This window comes from Hippocampus zosterae, chromosome 20 (assembly GCF_025434085.1).
Source record: "Hippocampus zosterae strain Florida chromosome 20, ASM2543408v3, whole genome shotgun sequence".
Classification (NCBI taxonomy): Eukaryota; Metazoa; Chordata; class Actinopteri; order Syngnathiformes; family Syngnathidae; genus Hippocampus; species Hippocampus zosterae.
Window position 1 is genome coordinate 2385126 of NC_067470.1, and position 21453 is coordinate 2406578.

At 48.5% G+C, this 21453-nt stretch overlaps 4 protein-coding genes across 9 annotated transcripts in view; 1 reads left to right on the top strand and 3 right to left on the bottom strand.

Moving 5' to 3' along the window:
• Window positions 1-1802, top strand: part of LOC127593300 (cadherin-20-like) — a 29712-nt gene extending 27910 nt beyond the window's left edge. The window contains exon 12 of the mRNA XM_052054648.1: window positions 60-1802. Coding sequence (XP_051910608.1) covers window positions 60-565 — 506 coding nt within the window. The 3' untranslated portion in view covers window positions 566-1802. The remainder of the gene's footprint in view (window positions 1-59) is intronic.
• Window positions 1800-9069, bottom strand: rnf152 (ring finger protein 152). Of its 2 annotated transcripts, XM_052054700.1 has the most exons (4): window positions 8925-9063; window positions 3561-3594; window positions 2031-3529; window positions 1800-1996 (listed from the first exon to the last, which is right to left on the bottom strand). In XM_052054700.1, exon 3 carries the CDS (start codon window positions 3424-3426, stop codon window positions 2803-2805), a length of 624 nt encoding a protein of 207 aa, XP_051910660.1. In that variant the 5' UTR covers window positions 3427-3529; window positions 3561-3594; window positions 8925-9063; the 3' UTR covers window positions 1800-1996; window positions 2031-2802. The 2 variants fall into 2 exon arrangements, with proteins under 2 accessions (XP_051910660.1, XP_051910659.1); XM_052054699.1 differs by having other exon boundaries at window positions 2031-3594; window positions 8925-9069.
• Window positions 9070-12867: 3798 nt separating this feature from the next.
• On the bottom strand, window positions 12868-16304 carry LOC127593307 (uncharacterized). Of its 4 annotated transcripts, none has more exons than XM_052054666.1 (4): window positions 15859-16304; window positions 13641-15377; window positions 13163-13249; window positions 12868-13043 (listed from the first exon to the last, which is right to left on the bottom strand). In XM_052054666.1, exons 1-4 carry the CDS (start codon window positions 16130-16132, stop codon window positions 13015-13017), a joined length of 2127 nt encoding a protein of 708 aa, XP_051910626.1. In that variant the 5' UTR covers window positions 16133-16304; the 3' UTR covers window positions 12868-13014. The 4 variants fall into 4 exon arrangements, with proteins under 4 accessions (XP_051910626.1, XP_051910627.1, XP_051910623.1 ...); XM_052054667.1 differs by having other exon boundaries at window positions 13163-13246; window positions 15859-16303; XM_052054663.1 differs by having other exon boundaries at window positions 13626-15377; window positions 15859-16303.
• Window positions 16305-17417: 1113 nt separating this feature from the next.
• On the bottom strand, window positions 17418-21166 carry LOC127593311 (bucky ball-like). 2 transcript variants are annotated; one of them, XM_052054671.1, is made up of 7 exons: window positions 20735-21166; window positions 19865-20017; window positions 18385-19749; window positions 18178-18291; window positions 17847-17957; window positions 17722-17774; window positions 17418-17657 (listed from the first exon to the last, which is right to left on the bottom strand). In XM_052054671.1, exons 1-6 carry the CDS (start codon window positions 20739-20741, stop codon window positions 17749-17751), a joined length of 1776 nt encoding a protein of 591 aa, XP_051910631.1. In that variant the 5' UTR covers window positions 20742-21166; the 3' UTR covers window positions 17418-17657; window positions 17722-17748. The 2 variants fall into 2 exon arrangements, with proteins under 2 accessions (XP_051910631.1, XP_051910630.1); XM_052054670.1 differs by having other exon boundaries at window positions 19838-20017; window positions 20735-21164.
• Between the last annotated feature and the right edge of the window lie 287 nt (window positions 21167-21453).

Below are 21453 nucleotides of genomic sequence, written 5' to 3' on the forward strand. Positions count from 1 at the left end.
GAGCTAGCGTTAGCTTTTGCGCTAATTGGGCTAACATTGCTATTTGCGCGTCGCGTCAGTGATGATCCTGCTGATGCTGTCGCTGAGGACGCACCGCAAGAAGCCGTACCTCAGCGATGAGGAGGAGAACGTGCACGAGAACATCGTCCGCTACGACGACGAGGGCGGCGGCGAGGAGGACACGGAGGCTTTCGACATCGCCGCCATGTGGAACCCGTGCCAGGTGCACCCCCAGGCGGGCGAGACCCGGCAGGAGATGTTTCCGGAGATCCAGACTTTGTCTCGCTACGTACCGATGGCTGACGCCGGCAGCGGCGGCGTTCACGGCTACGTCCTTTCCAAGCTGCTGGAGGCCGACGTGGACCCGTGCGCGCCGCCCTACGACTCCCTGCAGACGTACGCCTACGAGGGCGAGGGCTCGGTGGCGGAGTCGCTCAGTTCACTGCAGTCGGTTGTGTCGAGCAGCGACCACGAGTACGACTACCTCAACGACTGGGGACCGCGCTTCAAGAAGCTGGCCGAGATGTACGGCGTGCTGGACGCTAACAGTCCTCCCATGTGCTAGCAACACACACGGCTTTCAGGAACCTTCTGGAAAGAGCACAAAGCATCAAATGGATTGAATTCCGCTTAGACGGGCCTGATTTTAACTCCACAGTGGCTTTTCGAGAAGTTACATCGTTGAGTGTCTCTAATACAGTGGCAACGCTCATGTCTTTCTCGAACCATCCACAAAGAACGTAAAGACTGACAGCTTTTCCGCCTCAACGGGCCTGGTTCAGTGGGTTCCAAGGTCAAGATGTACAGCATACTGGACGCTAGGAATACACACAGCCCTTCAAAGTCATCTGGAAATAAAGCTAAAGCACCAGGAACCGACTGAATTACACCTCGACGGGCCTGATTTAACCATCCAGTGGTGCCTCAATGGGTGAGCTACATCATCAAGACTGTTGCAAAAAGTTGTCAATGCGGAGTGTGCTGGAGAACTATCTGGAAAGAATGCAACATAGATTTGCCTCAACGGGCCTGGTTCTTTGCATTCCAATATCCAGCCTCCAGAGAATCGACATCAAGGCACTGGAAAAGAAGGTTGAATGAGTACTGACACTGCCACCGCCTCATCGGGTCTGGAGCTTAATTTATTAGTCTAAATATGTTGATGCTAACTGATTTTAGGGGGTTATAAAGTCACGCTTAAAGGAGCTCGCCTAGATGACGGGCGTTCTGGACGAAGAGGCATTCATAAACACGGACCCAATTCCGCCTCGACGGGCCTGGTTGTAACCCTTGAGTGGCTTCCACGTCCTGGAGAGCCAACTGCAAAGCACACATGTACGAAACAGCGCCACAAAAGATGAAAAGATTCCCAGCAGAAAAACGCCGATGACGCCTCATCGGGTCTGGAGGAATATTTGTTGGTTTTGTATTTATATCGGAGCTAATTTATTGATGGACGGGAAGCAGCTGCTCATTCACATGAGAAGTTTTCACGAGCGGCTTTCATCCAGGAGAACATCGCGCCAGTCCAAAGGCCTGCGTGCATCGACGGGGTCGACGATGTCATCGCCGCCACGTTAAACGCCACTTGTCGCTGTCGTCTGCATTAAGTGCCAAATGTACAAAAGAACATTTTGGGATTTTAAAAACCAACAAGAGCAGCAAAAGAAAACAAACTGTGAGGGTGCTTTTTGATCTTTTTACTTGAACATATTGGGTTGCTCATGCTACGCCAAAGGTAGTATGCGAATGTCGGTACTTTTTTTTTTGTATTCTTGGTAATAAAAAGACTCAAAAGCTGACTTGGTGCCCTGATTACGTTCCGACAAATGAAGCAAGGCATGGCGAATTTATTTTAAAAATATCACATTTCCTAGACAAGATGTGTTTCACACAAACCGAAAGCACACCGACAGTTAAAAACGTTAACAGAACAACGCAAAAGACACATTCGCAAAGAAAAACGGTTTTTCGCCTGCGATTAAAAACATTTAGACTGACTTTAGGCGGACCGATTTGTCTAGACTGACTTGATTTGTCACCTCGATTTGGAACTACACAGTTCCAAAATAGGATCCGGACATTCATTCATTCATTCATTCATCTTCCGAGCCGCTTGATCCTCATTAGGGTCGCGGGGGGTGCTGGAGCCTATCCCAGCTGTCTCCGGGCAGTAGGCGGGGGACACCCTGAATCGGTTGCCAGCCAATCGCAGGGCACACAGAAACGAACAACCATTCGCAATCACACTCACACTTAGGGACAATTCAGAGTGTTCAATCAGCCCGCCACGCATGTTTTCGGAATGTGGGAGGAAACCGGAGCACCCGGAGAAAACCCACGCAGGCCCGGGGAGAACATGCAAACTCCACACAGGGAGGCCGGAGCTGGAATCGAACCCGGTACCTCTGCACTGTGAAGCCGACGTGCTAACCACTGGACTACCGGGCCGCCCCAGGATCCGGACATGAAATCTGAATTCCAAAGTGGACACGGATGAAAAAAAAACATCACGTTTTGTCTTCTAAGAATTTTATCGTCGACGTGGACTTCAGGTGACAAGTCACACAGACGTCCTTTCCCACTTCGTTGGGAGTCCAAGTCCCAAATCTTTTGACTCACGACAACTGAACTCATCACGAACTAAACAACCAATCACACAAGCCTGAGCCTAGAATAACAAAAGGGTGAAAGGAAGGACTGGATGAGGTCTTGGAAGTGTTTGTTTGGGAATGTTTCGTCTCCAAAAGGTTGACCTCCGAAAAGGTCGTTTGGAAGGTCAAGGTCAACCCCGGCGGCGCTTCATCCGCAGGAGATGACGGTGAAGCGCTTGGAGATGCACGACATGTTGTGCAGCACGATGCCGAGCAGAAAGAGCAGCACGCACGCTACGAGCACCACCGTACACACGCCTGACCACGCGGACCCCTTGGCCCCCCCGCCCGCCGCCGGACCCCCGGCCCGTCGCTCCAACTCGTCGTCGGCCTCCAGCTCCAGAAGGGCGCCAAGAGGTCGTCTCTCTTCAGGCACGGTGACCACCGCCACGCCCTTCTGCCCGCCGCCCGGCAGGAAGCGGCACGCCAGCAGGCTCGCCGGGTGTTCTTCGTCGGCGGGCAGCGGCAGCACGTAGCAGCCGCTGCCGGGCAGGCGGATGAAGACGGGCGCGCGCTCGCAGGCGCGCGGGATGGCCACGGCGCCCGCCGCGTCGGGGTCGTCGGGCAGGTGGGCCACGGAGAGGCCGGGCGGCAGCTTGGTGACGTTGCGACACCACGGGCAGCGAATCTCCTTGTGGCTGCTGCGCATCTGCGTCAGGCACACCGAGCAGCACGTGTGGCGGCAGTCCAGCAGCTTTGGTCGCCGCCGGGGGCTGAAATAGTTGAAGCAGATCTGGCATTCCAGCAGGGAATCTTGGGAAAGAGTCTCCATGGCGGGACAGGGGAAAAAAAAATGTCTCTGCGGTCCCTCAATAATTCGCTGTGATTTCAATTCACCCCAAAAAGGGATTCCGAAAACGTCCTTAACCGGTGCTCTGACGACGACCTCGATGGCGTCGCGGCGACGTCACGGCCTGCTGCCGGCGACATGCTCGTCCATCTGCAACAAAAGAGCATCAACGTTCAAATGAAAACCGGAGGGCGGGGGGTGGGGGTCAGCGATGAGCAGTGCACTGATTAATGCGACCTCATTACTTGATTGCGTTGTGAGAGTTTGTCCAAAAGTGCTGACTCAAGAGTCGGTGGCGAGTGAGCAGGAAAAAATGCTGAGTCACGACTTGGCCCGCTTCGATGGTCATGAAAATCATTTTCAGAGAAACAATCAAAGACGCACTTGCAAAGGCATTTTTAGAGGAAAGGACGGGGGGGTCGTGATCCACGCCCCCCCCCTCCCATTTGCTCTCATTATTCTTTTCCTCTGCTCACTCATTAAAGGACATCATTGCTCACCAATGCCACTCAATCAGTTTTTTGCATTTTGTGTGCCATGTATGTCTCCTAATTTTTATAGTAATTATACGAGCATAAATCTAAAAGTACATTTTACACGGAATAAAAGCGTCAACTTTTAGTTGGCAGATAAATGTTTGAATGCGGGGAATTGACGTATGTGGGCGTCGGCGTGGCGTAAACATGACAACCGCTAATGGTATCGTGGGCCGCTAGGGGGTGCTGTTCAGAGGCCGGGTTGAAACAAGCAAACAGCGATGATGTCATTTGATTTATGACTTCGATCTGCCTCGTATGACCCATTTTAAACACACGCTGCTAGACTGTGTATTTAAAAAAAAAGTTGTGATTGTAAAAAAAAATGCAGTATTGTAGGGGGAAATGTAGTCAACAGTAGTTATATAGGACAGTTATTTATTGTATTTTTTGTCCTCAGCAAGCGTATGAATAATTCCACCGGAGGGTAGTCATGACGTCATCACATGCAGGTGGCACCCACACACACACACACACACACCAGCAAGTTAACGAAGTCACGCGCGCTCACACACACACGGACTCCCTCGGGGCATCCACATACAATCAGCCAAAGGGAAAGTGCACAAGTTTAAAAATAACCACTATGGCCGGCAGCATTGACACGCACACACAAACACGGACACATTCGCACTGGCCACGGAGTGTGAGGGCGCAACAAAATACCTGCAAGAACAAGCGCAACTCCTTTTAATGTGAGACCCCGCACAGAGCTAAAAATGTCAGGCAAAAATGTCACGCGAACCCCATGCGGCGCTTGGCGTGATGAATACGTGTTCCCGTTAGCACGCATGTCCGCGGCGAGAGCGAGAAGCTCCAGTGGGAGGCGCCGCGTGCCCTTTAATATACGAATCAGAATTAGTAGTAGAAGAAGAAGGAGAGAAGGGAAAAGGAGAAGAAGAAGAGCGCAACAATGGCGGTCGATCAGCCATGAAAATGATGCTAATAAACATTAATTGCTATATTTTACGCCGCCGCGTTGTCTCTTTGAATGTTTCCCAAGCACATGCGGCTGCTCTACCAGGTCTCTCTCTCTCTCTCTCACACACACTCACACACACAAAGCATTATGAAGGTCATAAAATCCAACAATAAAAATAAAAATCCAACCGTAAGTCTGTGTGGTGTTTCATATAACATGCATATACGACTATACATCTACATCTGTACCATTAATTAACATGATTTAGCAGAGATTTAAAAGCTTGCTTGATTTGATTGACATTGCAAAATGTGGAAAGAGCTAAATTGGGTGCCAAACACAGAGTTTGTTGGCAAATAAGCCTTAGGCTTCATTAGGGAGGGGGGAAAAATCCATTGGAATTTAGAGAACTAAATTTGCTGCCTAAATGGGCTGCAGGAGACATCCACTCAGGAATTAAATGTGGCGAGAGTTAAATTAGCGCGTGAATCAATCTGCAATCAATGTGATGTAATCAGTCAGAACACAAAGTCCAACTGATTTCCGTCAACAAACACACACACAAATATATCTGGGTGCCTTATCAAAGCACTTTATAAAGCCTTTATAAAGCTCGATCAGATTAGATCAGAAGGTGGGTGCACCGATACCTCTGAAGATGTTGTGTTTTGCATTTGGTGCTCCTGATCATACGACAAAGACCAATAAAGTTTCTTTCACAGGTCACATAAACTGACATATCAAGATTTGATTAGCTTTCTGGTCCAAAGTATCGAGCCAGGCCCAGACAGCGAATGTTAGCTTAGCTAAGACGTAAGCAAGAATAAACACTGTCACCGTACCGCTAACATGAGCTGGTGCTGAATCTCTTTTTTAGCAGGTGAACGAAACAAATGAGCTGATGGCGTTTCTGCAGTTTTTCTGTTGCCGTGACAAGGGGATGCTGGCGTTATTTGCATTCTCCCAAGCAGCACTTGTGTGCACTCACACTTGATTAGCGGCGATAATAGATCGTAATCATCTCCATGTTGCATTCAGACAACAGTTCACCGACAACACCCTTGGCCTTCAAGCGGTCCAAGGACACACAGTCTGCGTCTCTTCTTCATGGTCTTTTTGTACCTCGCATCCATCCATCCGTTTTCTCGAGCGCTTACCTTCCGCAGGGGCGCAGGGCAGTTTGACCCTATACCAGTTAACTTGAGGCTGGTCGCCAGCCAATCAGAGGTCGCATTTCGACAACTATTTATAATTTTGTTGGAGGAGGGAAACATTTAAAATATGCAGCAGAGGGACCCTCGAGGACCGGAGTTAGTCATCCCTCATTTCGAGCCTTCATTGCACATGCATGTTTATGGAATGTGGGAGGAGAAAAGGGGGTACATGCCGACGACATCCAGGAAGTTCAGAAAGTGGATTTGACCCCTCAACCACCTCCCTCCCCCAAATTCAGACGTGTGAGGCAGTTGTGTTAAGCACTCCTCCAACATTCTGCTTCCTCACACACACACACACACACACACACAACTTCATCTCTATTCATAACATCGTCTGGTTGATTGCATTTCCTGGAGCAACATCCCGCCAATTAAAAGACTGAATGATTCGGTGCTCGCACGGTCGGGATACGGCCGGCCAGCGGGGTTTCTATCTCATTAGCGGCGTCGTTGTGTCCCGCAGCGGTCGGGGTAGGAAGCCTTTTAATAACATTTTGTATCGTGCGTGCTAGCCAGCAATGGGCCGGCAAACCAGGTGTGAACACCGTAGTGGGATTAACCCACAATCCGAAAAAAACTGGATGAAATATCCAACCGCTTATCCTTATGAGGGCTACGCAGGCGTGCTGGAGTCTTGGGACAGTAGGTAGGGTACACACTGAACTGGTTGCTAGCCAATCGCAGGGCACACATACACAAACAACCATTGATTATTTTTTGTTGTTGTTGTAAAAATAGCCAGCAGCCAATTCAATAAAAACGATCCTAACAGGAAGTCACTTCCAGGTTTTCTCCTCCTTGACAGCGAAAGGCAAACTAATCCATTTTTCTGGGAGCGACAACCGAACAGAGACGTTCAACCCGGGCCATTCGTCAGCGCTTACGATCCGTCCGGCCAACTGAAACGACGACCATCGATCACGGCTGGCAGACAGAGCGCCGAACAACAGGAACACCCGCGAGACGGAGATTGATTCCAAGCGCCGTGGAAAGCGAACGCATGGGGGGGGGGGGAATTAAAATTTTTTTGAAATTTTTTTCAAAAAAAATGTGAAAAACCACAAGACCACAAAGAGCCACACCAGAAACCACCGAACGGTTGCAAAATTCATCCTGACAGATGGAGAGCGATCATGCAGCCCCGCGTGGACAAACACGCTTGGCCTTCCAAGGAACGTTTCGGGAATGAAAATGAAGCCCAGGTGCGAGCCGATTGGGGGACGATAAGGGGGAAAAAAAAAACATCAGAGATGCAAAGGAAGTCCTCATTAGCTCCGTATGCTAATCAGACAAGATGTCTGATCAATAGCGCATGAGCCAGGTGGAACGATTAAGATTCATGCATTCTGCTTTAAGAAAATGGAAACATGCCAACAAAGGTGTGAAAACCATCCCAGATTCACAAAAATTAAATAAATGATCAAAAATGATTTTTTTTAAAGTGTATATTGCTTTTCATTATGGATGAGGTGCATATGAAAACACTTTTTTTTAAAAATTAAATGTCCTTATTTCGATGTTTTCTTCCATAAATGTGACATCATTGACACATGCTGATGATGAAAATATGGAAAAATAAATTCCCACTAGGAGCATCCACACCTTTGTGCAGATCACATTTGCATGATCGGATCAAGAGGCGAAGATTCGGGCGGGGCTACAGATTTCATGATCTGAGACTGAATTTTACACCACTTGATGAAAAGCTCATCCTAGGCTTCATTAACGTGATCTGAGGCTACCACGGACACATTCCAGGGTGACATCTACGTGACATCTACGTGATCCAATGTTACATCTACGAAACCCAAAGCTGAAGGTTACATTTACTTCAGCAACATTCCCAAAATCAGAGTCAACATTTAAGGCTCAGCCAAATTTTTACTGCGCTTTTACCACGATCCTTGACCCCCTTTCGCCATACTTGTTTTGTGTATTTATCAAACAAAAACCTCCTTTGGGGGAGAGAATTACATTCCATTGCAGTCTTACGAACACAGGTTCCCTCGAGAGGCATTCGGCCCTTTTGGGGCCTTCTGGCCACTCAGTCCGTGATTTCATGAAGCCAAAGTGACGCCCTGTTTGAGATTCCAGGGGAAAACAACAAACTAGGGAATGTTTGGCATGTTCTCGCTGATTTACAAACGTGTTATTTCACAAACACAAGCGCGCGTACGAGCGTGCACACACACAATCTGGAGTCAAGACAAGAAGCAACGAGCTGGCAGGGACGCTGTGTTAAGACTTCGTAATCCTGCAGGCAATTACACGGCAAGATTAAGGCGACACTTCCTAAAAGTGGGAGCATATCCAACTTGTTATTTAAAGAAAAACACTTTTGGGGTGGGGGGGGGGGGGGGCCCAGGAGGGGGGGGGGGGGGGGGGTCTCTAAACTCGTCCTGGTGTGACCTTCCATTATTCCAGCGCTCACAACGCTGGGAACATCGAGATGGAAAAAAAAAACAAGATCAAAATCAACCTTATTGTGGACTTTAACTTTGTCTGCTTGTCTCACAATTGCTGGGACAATGAAGACGAGCACGCGCAATGCGCGCTCACACACACACATACACACGCACACACACACAAACCAACAGCATCTGGACAATAACATGAACACACAATTTGTTCCAGACACAACAATAGTCCCGCACGCAAACACACGCCCAGTGCACACATACTCTCCAACACACGCGCGCCCGAACGACGCATATCGTGACAGTAAAGACGAACACAAAAAAAACAAAACAAACAAAGGCGAGCGGACAAACGGTGACTCAATGACGCAAAAAGGAAGAGACTCACCTCGCGCGGCAGTGTGCGTGCGTGCGTGCGTGTCTGCAGCTGGTCCTCGTTGCGGGAATGCAACACAACAACACGGGGAGGAATACAAGGGGGGAGGAACGCACAACAAGGAGGCGGCCACGCCCTCCCTGCCCGCCTGCCTCCATCGCGCATGCGCACTGGCGCCCGAGCAGGTTGTACAAGGTAGATTGGGTGGATCGAGGGGTTTATAGGGGGGAGCGGGGTGGGGGTTATTGAGGGGAGTGAGTAACTCAAGTTCACACACCCTCTTCTAACTGCGGAAGTGCTCAGAATTCAATTGTCAAACCACAAGTAAAGATGAAATGTTCGAGTCGGCTTCATCTTCCACTGATATCAGTCCACGGAAGGGTACGAACGAATTTCCAATTAGGAACCTTCTCTGCCTCTTCTTGTTCTAGCGCCACCTTATGGTGCAGTGGATGACTCCCGAAGCCAGCGCATCTGTTAGCCTCCCACGGGGGAGGTGGGGGCGAGGGGGGTATGCAGCTCATCCGCACCAACACAATTTTTTAAACACGCCTCATCTGCTTTCCTGCCAGGCGCAAGGGAGGACGACTTTCCTGGAAAAGGAGGTCAGACGAAAATGGGGCGACACTCTTGTGATGAAATGTTCTTCGACATCATAATGAAAAAAAAAAAACACACACAAAAACTAAAACCAAAACCTGCTCAGTCATTTCTCTGCTTACAAAGTCATTTTCTGCTGCTTGTTGACTTTGTTGCTAATCAGCCGTCATCGGACGAGCACGGGCTGCGTTATTGATCAAGAAAGGAAAAGAAAACAAAGATTCAAGGTTGCATCCCATTCATGTTTATTTACTCGCCGAAGATGGCGATGAATGACAATTAAGATCATGACGCTCAGGATCAATGTCGCTCGGCGGCGCTTGCGGCTATGCTAATTACCTGCGACTTTTTGCTACAAAACTTTAAAGTGGCGGTAATATGGCTGCAAATTGGGTAAAGATGAAATGTTTTGTCAGGTTTGTACCGTGAACTCCTGTTGACTTGTTTGAAAATTTGTTGCGGTTAGCGGTTAGCACGCCACTACCTGGACAAACACGTGCTGAACCAATTTAGCGTGTTTGTTCTCGTGGGGAGGGGGGGGGGGGGGGTGGCGGCCGGGTGGTCAAGTGGTTGGCGCGTTGACCTCACAGTGCAGAAGTACCAGGTTCAATTCCTGCTCCGGTCTCCCTTTGTGGAGTTTGCATGTTCTCCCCGGGCCTGCGTGGCTTTTCTCCGGGTATTCCAGTTTCCTCCCACGTGCCAAAAACATGCATGGTGGGCCGATTGAGCACTCGAAATTGTCCTGAGGTGTGAGTGCGAATAACGCGGATGTTTGTTCGTCTCTGTGCGCCCTTGCGATTGGTTATCGGTTCAGGGTTGTCCCTCGCCTACACCCCGAAGACGGCTGGGATGGGATTTCAATAACATTTTCTTGAAAATTAAAAATGTTGCGCTTTTGAATGACGGCATTTTTATCGCCGCCTCCGCCCTCATGCCAAAAAACTAGGTTCCGCATATCTGAAATAAGTCGCGTTAAGATTCCCAACCCTGAACGTGTGCTCGCTCACTTGGACTCTTGTCACCATGACAACAGCATTGCAATTTCAACTGTTCCATAAGGAGCACGTCTGAGCCTTTCCGTCCAAACGCAATCAAAATCTGGAAGGTGACCTCGGTGCAAAGTTGGATAATCGGATCCACCGTGACGGGAGATTGAGTTCATTCCGGCTACGGAAGGTTCGCTCCGGCCGGGGAGATAGACGCCCGGGAACGAGCGGAATCACTTTACCGGCCCCGAGATGGAGATTCGGTAAGCGGGTTAACCTTCATCGCACCGCCAATATCATCTTGCACTCCAAAAACCTTTGCGGAGGCAATACTTTGGAGTGTGTGACTCGGGTAAAAGCCAAGAGTTACCTTCCCGGGTTCGTTCATTGCAAAGAGGAGAAATTACATCTGGTACCAAGGTTAATGAAAACTAGTGACCTAACTAAAGCTAAAATTGAATAAAATCAAATAAAATCAAAATGACTGACACTCCATCTTCCATGAATAAAACTGAAAGCTCGTCTCGCCCGGTTCGTTCGTTTACGTCTGCAAACGCCTTGGAGAACATTTGCGACTTTTTCATCCGCAACATGAGTCACAATTTGAAACCCTAACGTTTGTTTATTCGGAGTCGCCGCGAATGGGCCAGTGACGCCTCCTCCGCGCTCAGCAACAACTCGCCAAAGCTCTTTGCTCCTCCTGCCGCGCTAATTAATTCTCTCATCTTCTCTCTGCGGGTGATGAATGATCGCCGGCTAATTTGCTTTTCACTTTGGACACGTTGGAGCTCGGCTGCGGGGAAGGTGGGTGGAAGGTGCTGAGGGGGTGGCAGCATTGACATGGCAGGGGGTGGTGGTGGGGGTGCGTGAACATCTCGGAAATGAAGAATTTTCAGGCCAGAAGCCTTCCTTTTTTTTCTTCCGTCCCTTCTGACCTTCCTCCTTTGCTTCCTTTCTTCCTCCACTTTTTCCTTTTTCGTCCTTCTTGACTTCCCTCTTCCCGACCTACTTTCTTTTTTCCTTCCTATAGTTCCTATATGTCAATACTTTTTCACCTTGCTTTCAAATTTCCTCGCACCCTCGCTCGCTCCCATCTACCTTTCCTTCCTTCTCGCATCATTCTTCAAAAAGACACACACACACACTTTGACATTTCTGCAATGTGTGTGTAGGTTTTTTTCCCCCTTCAATCTAGTTTGTGCAGCATCCGCAGGTCTAATGACCTTTTTATGAGCCGCATGGTCTCCGCCAGGCGAGCCTTCAACGATTTCCAAGGCGTGTCGGTAAACGGGCGCACTTGAAAAGCGGCATCGCAGCCCACCGCAGCGCACTGTTGGCCATTTGCCGGCGGTGATCCGTGACACGGCGGCGGGCATCGGGCGGGGGAGAAGAGGGATGACAGAAGTTGGGATTGGGGGGGAGGGATATGATATCTGCTGTTAGCAGCCGGCAGAGCAACTTCTTTGACTTTAACAGCGACAAGTCGTTTTCAAGCTTGTGTGTCTGTGCGTGTTCAACGAAACCCTAATCCTTGTTAGAAAACCTACATTGTAGCCTGAATTTTCCTTGCAACTATCCATAAGATACACATCTAACACAAGTGACTGTGTGTAGAAAGAGGTCACATTTTCGAATTTACTTGAAATTTACAATAAATCTATTTCTATACATTTTCACGTGCTGCGCTACAGGATTCATTTAGAATGACTATACCGCAGCAAAACGGGTCCAATCACTTGATTCCACACAGCGTGAACTATAACGGTTTGTGATGAATCATTATTTAACACGTTTGGCCCACGGCCTGACATAACAGATTGGACAATAATGGAGGACACAATCGCCTGCGTAGCTTGATAGAAACACTGTAGCTTATGTGAATACGCAGCAGTTTAATTTGAAAATGGACATTTTATGAGGTGGGGGGTGGTCAATAAATTGCTAAACACTGTCATTTCAGTTTCCATAAATCACGTGATACAAGATGGAGACGCGTCAGAGTACACAACTAGCATTAGCATTCAGTCCAGAATGCTAATGGGTACATACACAGCTAGCATTAGCGGGTACACAGCTAGCATTAGCGTTCAGTCCAGAAGGAGCCACACAGCTCAACGATCATTAGCATTGGGGGGGGGGGGGGGGGGGCATATTGTATTTACAACTCGGTGCTAATATTAACCTCATTACTAAGCTAACTGGATCTCAGCAAGGCCACATTTGTGCTCGTAATTTGGAAAAGTTACGTCCGAAACTTTTTGGTTTTGTCAAGAACTACATTTCCCAACCACAGAGTGACTCGAACAAGGCAGTGTTGTTGTGTGTTCACGTTTTTATTTTCATTAATTTACAATACAAACAATGCACAAAAAATATATTACTTCAAATCGGTGTTTATGTAATGGCTAATAAATAGTGACAGTTGTGTTGTCTATAAATACGTGGAAATAATTTAAGTGTACAAAACATTTAAAAGTGACATTTAAAAGTAAAAGTGGGTGGTGCTCTTGTGCAAATCAGCATCGAGTGTCTTTTCTGTGAGTTCCTGAACAGAGAGAAAAAAATGGTTAAACATTTCATGCGTTGCTTATTGTAATATGCTTATTGTAATATTTTTCAAAAAATTTTTAACGTCAGTGAATCGGACACGGAGAGAGGAGGCACCTTGTGAATGTGACATTTTGTGTTTGTTCAAGTGCGGTGATCTCGTGCCTTCGGGATTGGCTGTGACCGTTTTCCATGACTTCTCTGCTGGACGAAAAGGTTGCACATTAAGATAGTTTGTCAAATTCTCAAACATTAAAAAAATAAATCCCTTTCAAGTGTCAAACACCGGCCCCACCATCCTGCATTTTTTTCTGTATCTCCCTCCAACACACCCATTACAAAGGAGCAGATCATCAGCAAGCTCTGCAAGAGCCTGATAATCCCCATCACTTGAATTAGGCGTGTTGGAGGGAAAACACCGAAAACATGAAGGCTGGATGCTTTGGAGGACCGGAGTTTGACACCTACCCACGAAAACCTTTCACAGGTGAACTTCATTTGACTCTCTAAACTTTTGAACATGCACGTCCATCTGGTCAAGGTCAATGGTTCAAGCTTTACAAGGGTCATACAAGTACACCTGTTTGCCACCTACGTGTCCAGTAAAGCTGGTCAGCGTGCCTCCGTTTGTCCTGCGGGGACACTGGCAAGTTCTCGTCCAGCTCTCGAATGCCGTGGGGACACTGCTGTCGTCTCTCCCAAGCCACAAGTTGGCGAGGCTGCGTTTCATCACACGTGTAGTTCTTCTCCCAGTTCTGCTTGGAGCCCAGCGGCCTCTTCCACCTGTCGGGTCGCCACTTGAGGCCTGCGCGACTCGAGCTGTTGTCCGAAGACTCGGCCTCCGTGTCGCGTCCGCGCCATGGGGCCCCGACATCGGGGACGGAACCTTTCCTCCGATGTTTTTTGTTGGCGTGAGATTTGCAGGCGTCGCAGGTGGACATCAAGGCCTGGTTGCACTGCTGGAAGGGGACAGCCTTCCTTTTGTGACCCGGACCGGCCTTGGCCAAACATCTGGTGCAAAGTCGTTCAGTCTTTAGAGGGAATATGTTTTCGTTGAAGGTTCTGGTGAGGCAACACTCGTGGTCCGAGAGGCTTTGGCAATCCACCTTGCCTTTGGGCTTGTACCTCTCCTTGGGCTTCCGCACAGAATACTGGTCCCTGAAATCCAGCTCCAGTTTTCTCCTCCGACTGGGAACCTCTAAATCGGTCCGGTTCATAGCTTGGTTCTGCTTTTTGGGAGCGGGTGGCATCCTGCTAGAAACGTAGACCCTGTCAAAGTCTGCTCTCCAGCTACTGGAGGGAAGGTACGTGGGTAAGGACTCGAACGAGATGTCCTGATGCTCCTGGAAATGTGGTTCTTGCCTCGGTTGCGTTTTATCTTCCTGATGAGAACTTCCTAAACCGGGCGAAAGATGAGATTCTGCTTTGTGCTCTCGCTCAGGAGATTCCTCCATACTATAGCACACCTCTGCCTCACAGACCAGCTCATCCTCCACAGAGGGACCGGTGTCTCCCGTCTGAGCCTCATCCGGTGGCGCTTCTTCAGCCAGATGGAGCCTTCCATCTGATTCTTCCGTGGGGGTCAGCGAGTCAGTGGAGGGAACCAAAGTGTCCTCTATTGACCACACTGGTCGCTCCTGCTCAATTTGAGATTGGACACTCCGTGAGGCCAGTTGTAGATCGTTCATGGCGGTCATGTCCTGAACCACAGATCCCATGGGGGCATCTTGATGGTTCTTGGACTCCTCCTCCAACTTGAGAATCGTCTCACCGGGACTCTCAACCAAGATGATATCAGGGCAAGTTTGGTGCGTCTTCTCTGCAGGAACGCCCGGCCCGTCGTCCGTGGGGAAGCCACAGGAGACCTCGGCGTTCTCACGAGAGTGAAGAAGTTGGATTCCAACTGGTGTGGCGCAGCACTCGATGGTCAACTCCTCCGTCTGGATGACGAAACTTCCGTTGGGAGGAGTTCTCGCCTCCATAGTGCGCTTGTCATCACTCTGCACCAGTAAGGGGGGCACACCGGGGGGTCCGCTTTGTGTATTCTCACCAGGACAAACATTGAGAACCCCAGGATTGCCAGAATCTGGATTGCTGGCGATACGAGTACTCGTGAGCGGTTCCGTTTGGACCTCACTGCTGGTGACTTCTTTGGCCGGTGCGCTGTGCTGGTAGCGGTACCTGCGGGCGCGGTAGGCCATGGCCTGGTAGTAGTAAGGGTTCAACATGCGCCTGTAGTCCGTCAGGTGGAGGTTCGAGCGGGGCATGATGAAGGTGGGAGTCTCCATGTAAGGATTGGGCTGGTAGTGTGGAATCATTGGCATGCCGTAACCTGGAACGGAGTGCAAAAGGGTTTATTAGAAAGCTCCAACATGGGATATTTTAATTTGGAGCCAAACTTCGGGGGGGGGGGGGGGGGAGCAGCATCCCTGTGTACACAAAGAGCCCACTTCATATTTTTAAACGCAATCCGTTAATCATTTTCAGGAGACAAAATTCAAAACTCATTCAGTACCAGCCATTTCTAGACCAAGTCTGAAAAGACGTTTAAAAACGTCTTTGGGAGTGAATGAGTTTTAAATTAAGGACTGGTGGTCAGATGCAGTGCACCACACTTGAATGGGGCCCCACTCAAGTAAACCATCTCTACTTCAATTTATGACAAAAAAATTAAAAAATACAGAATGTGCAAATCATTTTTTGTTTTAAAAATAGAGATTTTTTTCCACGCTCTTCTCAAAAATTTGGCTTCAATGCTTTGCATGAGCTCATAAGAACATGCGGTGTAAAACAAGGCGGAAGCACAAACCAACCTAAAGGCGGGTAGCCGTAATAGGGGTTGTAGCCAACCGGCACTGCCATGGGGAGCGGCCACTGAAGACCCTGCATGGGCAGGTACGGCTGCGAGGGCGGAAAATAGAAGAGAGGCTTGTGGTTCTGATGGCTCTGCTGTTGCGGATCCTCAGGACGAGCCTCGTCGGGAGGCTCGCAGGCCCGCGGAGCTCCTTGTGCAGGTCCAGGTGGCAATTTTGGACCGCCAAGGCCCAAACCGTAGGAAGCGTGCACGTTTGAAGACTCTGCCTCCATTCCCGGGAAACAAAGCCAAATGTAGTCGAGTTGAACGAGCAAACTTTCTTTCCAAAAGACTGCGTGAGACAAAGCAACTCAGCTCACGTGGCAGCATTTAGACCAAAGTCAAAGGTGAACCCTCCTGATAATGCTTCACCGGGTGGGGCAGGGGGGGGGGTGTTCTTGCTCTGATTGGATGGAGCGTGGCTGCAGGTGATGAGCGCCCGATCAAGATTGATGATTTCCTGCAGCTGAGCGTGCGTGCGGCCAGTTGAGCACAGATCGAGGAGGCAAGATGGTGGCAAGTGTCCCATCATGGCTGTATTTAAAGTACAACACTTTTCCAAAAGTGGACAGCCTTGCATCGTTTCTTTCTTTATGCGGTTTGGGAGTAAAAGTTTAGGCACAACTGGTTAAATTGGATAATAAGCGAACAACCAATGCACTTCTGGACATTTTTTTTAAACAAACACATTCTGCCATGTTGTGTAACCAACAAACGTAGCCAAATCATTTCTATCATCATTGATTTGACATTCAGTTGCTTCTGCCAGATGTCAATTTTCTCTAAAATCCCTGACTTCCATCTGCAGTGGAAGGCAGCGTGACCCTTTGATCATTGGACAAACGTTTGGCAAGTCTGCTTCACAATTCGGAGGTTCTTGGTTCGAATCTGAATGGTGAATGCTTGTGAATATGTGCTCTGTGATTGCCCCGGCGACCAGTCTAGGGTGTAGTCTATTACTCGCCCGGAGCCGGCCGAGATAGCCTTCAGCTCACCTTAGACACAAAATGAATATACACGCTGTAGAAAAAAAGAAGTTTAATTGTACTGTATTACAGTTGATCAGTGGTTAGCACATCTGCTTGACAGTACAGAGGTTCAGGGTTCGAATCCGGAATCCGGCCTTCCTGCGCGGTTTGCATGTTCTCCTGGTACATGCATGGTAGGTTGATTGGACGGTAATTTCATCCCGAGGTGTGATTGCGAGTGGCCGTTTGTCTATGTGTGCCCTGCGACCAGTTCAGGGTGAACTCCGAAGACAGCTGGGATGGGCTCCAGCAGGCGGCTCGCATTGGACGGACATTTCCGGCTGCTTACTTTTTACATATCCGTCAAATAAAGTGTCCAGCTAGTGTACGGTCTCGAAAATGTAACATGACAACTTATCTGGTATGTACAAAAAGTGACTCTGGTAAACTGGTTTCTTTACAAACCAAACTATGCAAGTCTCTCCACAGATCTCTAAATGGATACAAAACGAGTCAATCCTTGCGTGAGTAATAAAGAGCAGACAAAGCGTCGGTTATGACAACATTTTATTGGACTGGCCCCAAACTGTGACATCATCAACTGCAATACAACCTTTGAGCCCACTTGCCTCTTTGTGATATCCAGAAACATGCAATGTATTTTTTAAATTATTTTTTTTGCCAACAAAAAGAGGCTTTCTGTGCAGTGCATTTACACCTGGTGCCCTAGAAACATTTCATGCTTTTATTTTTTTTAATATCCACCAACATTTACACCATCAAGGGGGACCTGTGGAAGGAGAAATCATCGTCATATAATATTCATAATCCACATTCTGAAGATGGTAACTTACAGTTCAACAGAAGTCAGTCATGAGAAATCATTTCGGTTCTCTCGCTAAGGCGCCTGGAAGCAAATGTCATTGAAAATTGCAGCAAAAATAAAAACAAGAGGAGGAAAAAAAAAACGACAACAAACCTCTGTCCCGGTGCGAGGACGGCAGTTCTTTGTCGTCGTCATTACGGCCGTTGTCGTCATCATCATCTCGGTGCCTTTGGTGCGCCATTGCCTTCCTTGGAGCGCTCGATTCTGCCGATCAAACGCCAATTTGGTGACATTGCTCCGTGTTGATTCTATGCCAAGCAGTTAAATGCCCAAAGCCTCTCTGGATTTGATTTCCTGAACCAACACGGGTGTCCCTGCCAGGCGTTTCCGAATTCCAAAAGCCGCCAGGTCACCAAGTACATATTTGCTGCTCTTATTTTAAATGCTGAAGTCGCACATGACCATCAAGTCATCATCTTTGGACCTTGTCGCTGCACAGGAGACGCTTGCCATCTTCTGGGAACGCCTCCTCCACCCCCACCGCCGTTGGCCCTCTTGCTTTGCTCGGGTACGCCGTGCTCCTCTCTGCAGAATCTGTCTGTGAACGACCACGACAAATGGTGTATATTTATGCTTGAATGCGATACATTTCCATTCAGTGTTAATAATAATACCGAGAGATGACACGCACCCCCACAGGTTCCGCACTGCAGCTCGCCGCCACTCATCTCCACAGGCTTGCCGTCATAACCCTGGTCGGGGTCCGGAGAGTCCGCAGGCTCCTTGTAGGGGCTCCTTTTGTACCAGAACTTGGCAGGCTGCCTCTGGGGGCCCAAAAAAAGCTTCCTGGGGGTGAAATGCTTTCTGGGTGGCACTCTTGCGTACCTGACATCCTCCTCGGAGTCGGCGGCCTCGTCCCTATACGCCTTGACGGCGTGGCCTTTGCTTCGACCGCTGCCTTTGGGCAGATTTTTCCCGCAGCAGGCGCACATTAGCCTCTTGGGGGAGGGAAGCCACACGTGCTCCGCAACTTCTGCGAGCCTTCCGCCCGTGTAGGCCTGCCTTGGGAAGAGATCCCCGTCCTCTAGGTCTGTGGAAAACATTTCATCCCGAGAGGAGAGCTCATCCAGGGACGGGCTTAGGACGCTCATGCGCTCGTGGGTGCTCTGCATGGAGAGGCTGTGGCGGTGGTAGTAGTAGGGCGGGCTAGCCAAGGGCGAGACGTGTGAACCCGCTTCTGAGGTGAAAACGCCTTCTAAAGGCATCTGAAGGATCTTGTAATCTGTATCGACTTGGCTCAAAGTTTTGCAGCCACTCTTTTCATCCTTCAGCTTCCCAGACGAAAGAGAAGGCGATGGGGGCCCGACAGCATCTGCTCGCTTGACGGTGTCGTCGGCATCACATTTGGGAGTACTGTGATCAGCCACCGGAATATCTGACTGGATATCTGTGACTTGTGACTTATCGCAAGCGAGGAAAAACTCCAGCGACGCTGGATGCTCAGGATCAGGACCGTCCTCGTGAAGGGAAGAACTGTCGAGAGGCAGCTCCACTTCCAAACTTCCGGACCAGCATGCCTGAGGGCTCGAGGCATCCAGGCTCCTGTGGCTGGATTCGGCATCATACACAGCGGTGGTGGAGTCACTGAATGCCGCAGTCGGAGACTCTAAACGAGTCGCATCCGGCACCGCTGACACAAGGTTAGCATCGCCTTGCTCTTGAGCTTTCTTCTCCTCGACCGAGGACATCCCGGAGGACTGCGACGCCATTCCAGAGTCCAGCTCCCTCTCGGTGGCTTGGATCTTGTCCAGGGAATCCAGCAGGTTGCTGATGCCGTCGCTGGGGTCGGTCTGGACCTCGCAGCTGACCGTCTCTCGCCGGGTGTGAGACTGCTGATGGTGTGGCGGTCGCAGAACGTCGTTCCAGGCGGGAGCGTAGAAGCGAGGCTCAAACATGCGTCGGGAATCCATGGGATACAACGGGGAGTGAGGGACAACGAAGCCCGGGTACGGCATGTACTGGTAAGGAGTCATATAGGGACGGCCGAAATGAAAGCCTGGATTTCAACACAAAATTTATTTATGTATACATTTATAACGGAACCCCATAACAGAAGTCCAGAGGACTTCTATCTGGAGACTTACGAATGCAAAGGTCTTCTAATTTGACACCTGTAGGCAGGCCATAGTGGTGATAGGGGTTATTCATCTGCCAGTGTTGATGAATGTAGTAAGGTTGAGAGGGAGGCTGCACATAGAAGAAAGGTCTGGGGTGATGACCTCTCTGCTGTCCGTTGCCACAGGAATACGGTGGCCTGCCTCCGTCTGGAATGAAATCAGACTTCAGGCCAGAGATACAGTTCACTGCGGTTGGGATCTTGATCGAAAGCCAATAAAAAGGAACAACACAACATGGAGGAACAGCCGAGCCCGGGAGCATTAACGACAACTGCAACAGATTCGCGATTCATCATTTCCTCATTCACCGACTTATTCAAGAGATAAGTTAGCACCAAGAATGATCTGTAACCAAAACATTGAATTTAAATATATTTTTTCAGATTTAAAGATTCAAATTTCATATTTAATGGGAGGGGGGTCTTAAAACATGCCTGTAAAATATAATTTGTCAGGTGCAATCTTTTGCTAGGTTAGCATTTTTGTTGATCGGTTCACAACAGTAGCAAAACTATGGAAGTGCGTTGTTTTGATAAGCTTGTGTTGGGGTTTTTTTTCTTTTCAATACAAGCACTGCGCAAGTTAATGAAATAAAAACAATGAGAGCACCCCCAATCCCCCCCCCCAAAAAAAAATAAAATGGGAACCGTAATTGACAATTAAATACTTTTGTACTCATGGTTGCAACTCTTTTCAACCCCTGAGTCTAGGCCTTAGGCCTAGCCCATGTGACAACGTGTGACTCCACAGACTTTCGTGTTTTCAAGTAGATGTGTGCAAGGGTGCAGATGCATAGGAAGGTTGAAAAACAGAAGAAAAGATCACAGCAATTGACGGGACGCGACTTAATAAACAATTCCTTACCTTCCATGTCTTCCGTCCTTTCTTTCCTTACACTCGGGCCGTCCGAAATAAAAAAAAAACACAGAAGCACAACGGCCGACAAATAAGCAGCAACAAGCTTTCAAACTTAGTGTCCGAATCGTTTAACAAGTCACTGAGAACTTGAACCGACTAAAAACTTGTAATTAGTTCAACAGCCGGCACCTGGCTGCAGCAATATAGGAATACAGGTCCTCAATGGATCAGGAGACAAACTAATAAAATCAAAAACAGACAAGACTGCGACAAAATGGTGGTGTGACAAAAAAAACAAACCAAAAAAAAACCGTGCCTTGTGTGTAATTAATAAGTAGACAGACAGGCGCGTTTTGTGTGGCTGTGTGTGTAACAACGTGGACAGTTAAAAAGTTTAAATTAATTGAAAACAACAACTAATGCAGATATGCGGATGTTGGACTAATGAACAGTCCTAATTGCTTTCCTTTATATTTTTGGTAAATACTCAAGGTTTACAAATCTATGAATAAGATGAATTTCGTATTTTATACATTTCTCATATTACTGTAAATATATGCGAAATATATATATTTTTTAAAAATCATAGACAGTTTTACACGCATGCGCATTAAGCTTAGCCGCTCGTACGGACAAATAAAGGAATAAATAAATCCATAAATGAATGACAAATACATACTGGCCTTCAGTATGACGGTTTGATTAGTTAAAACGTTTACGTGGCG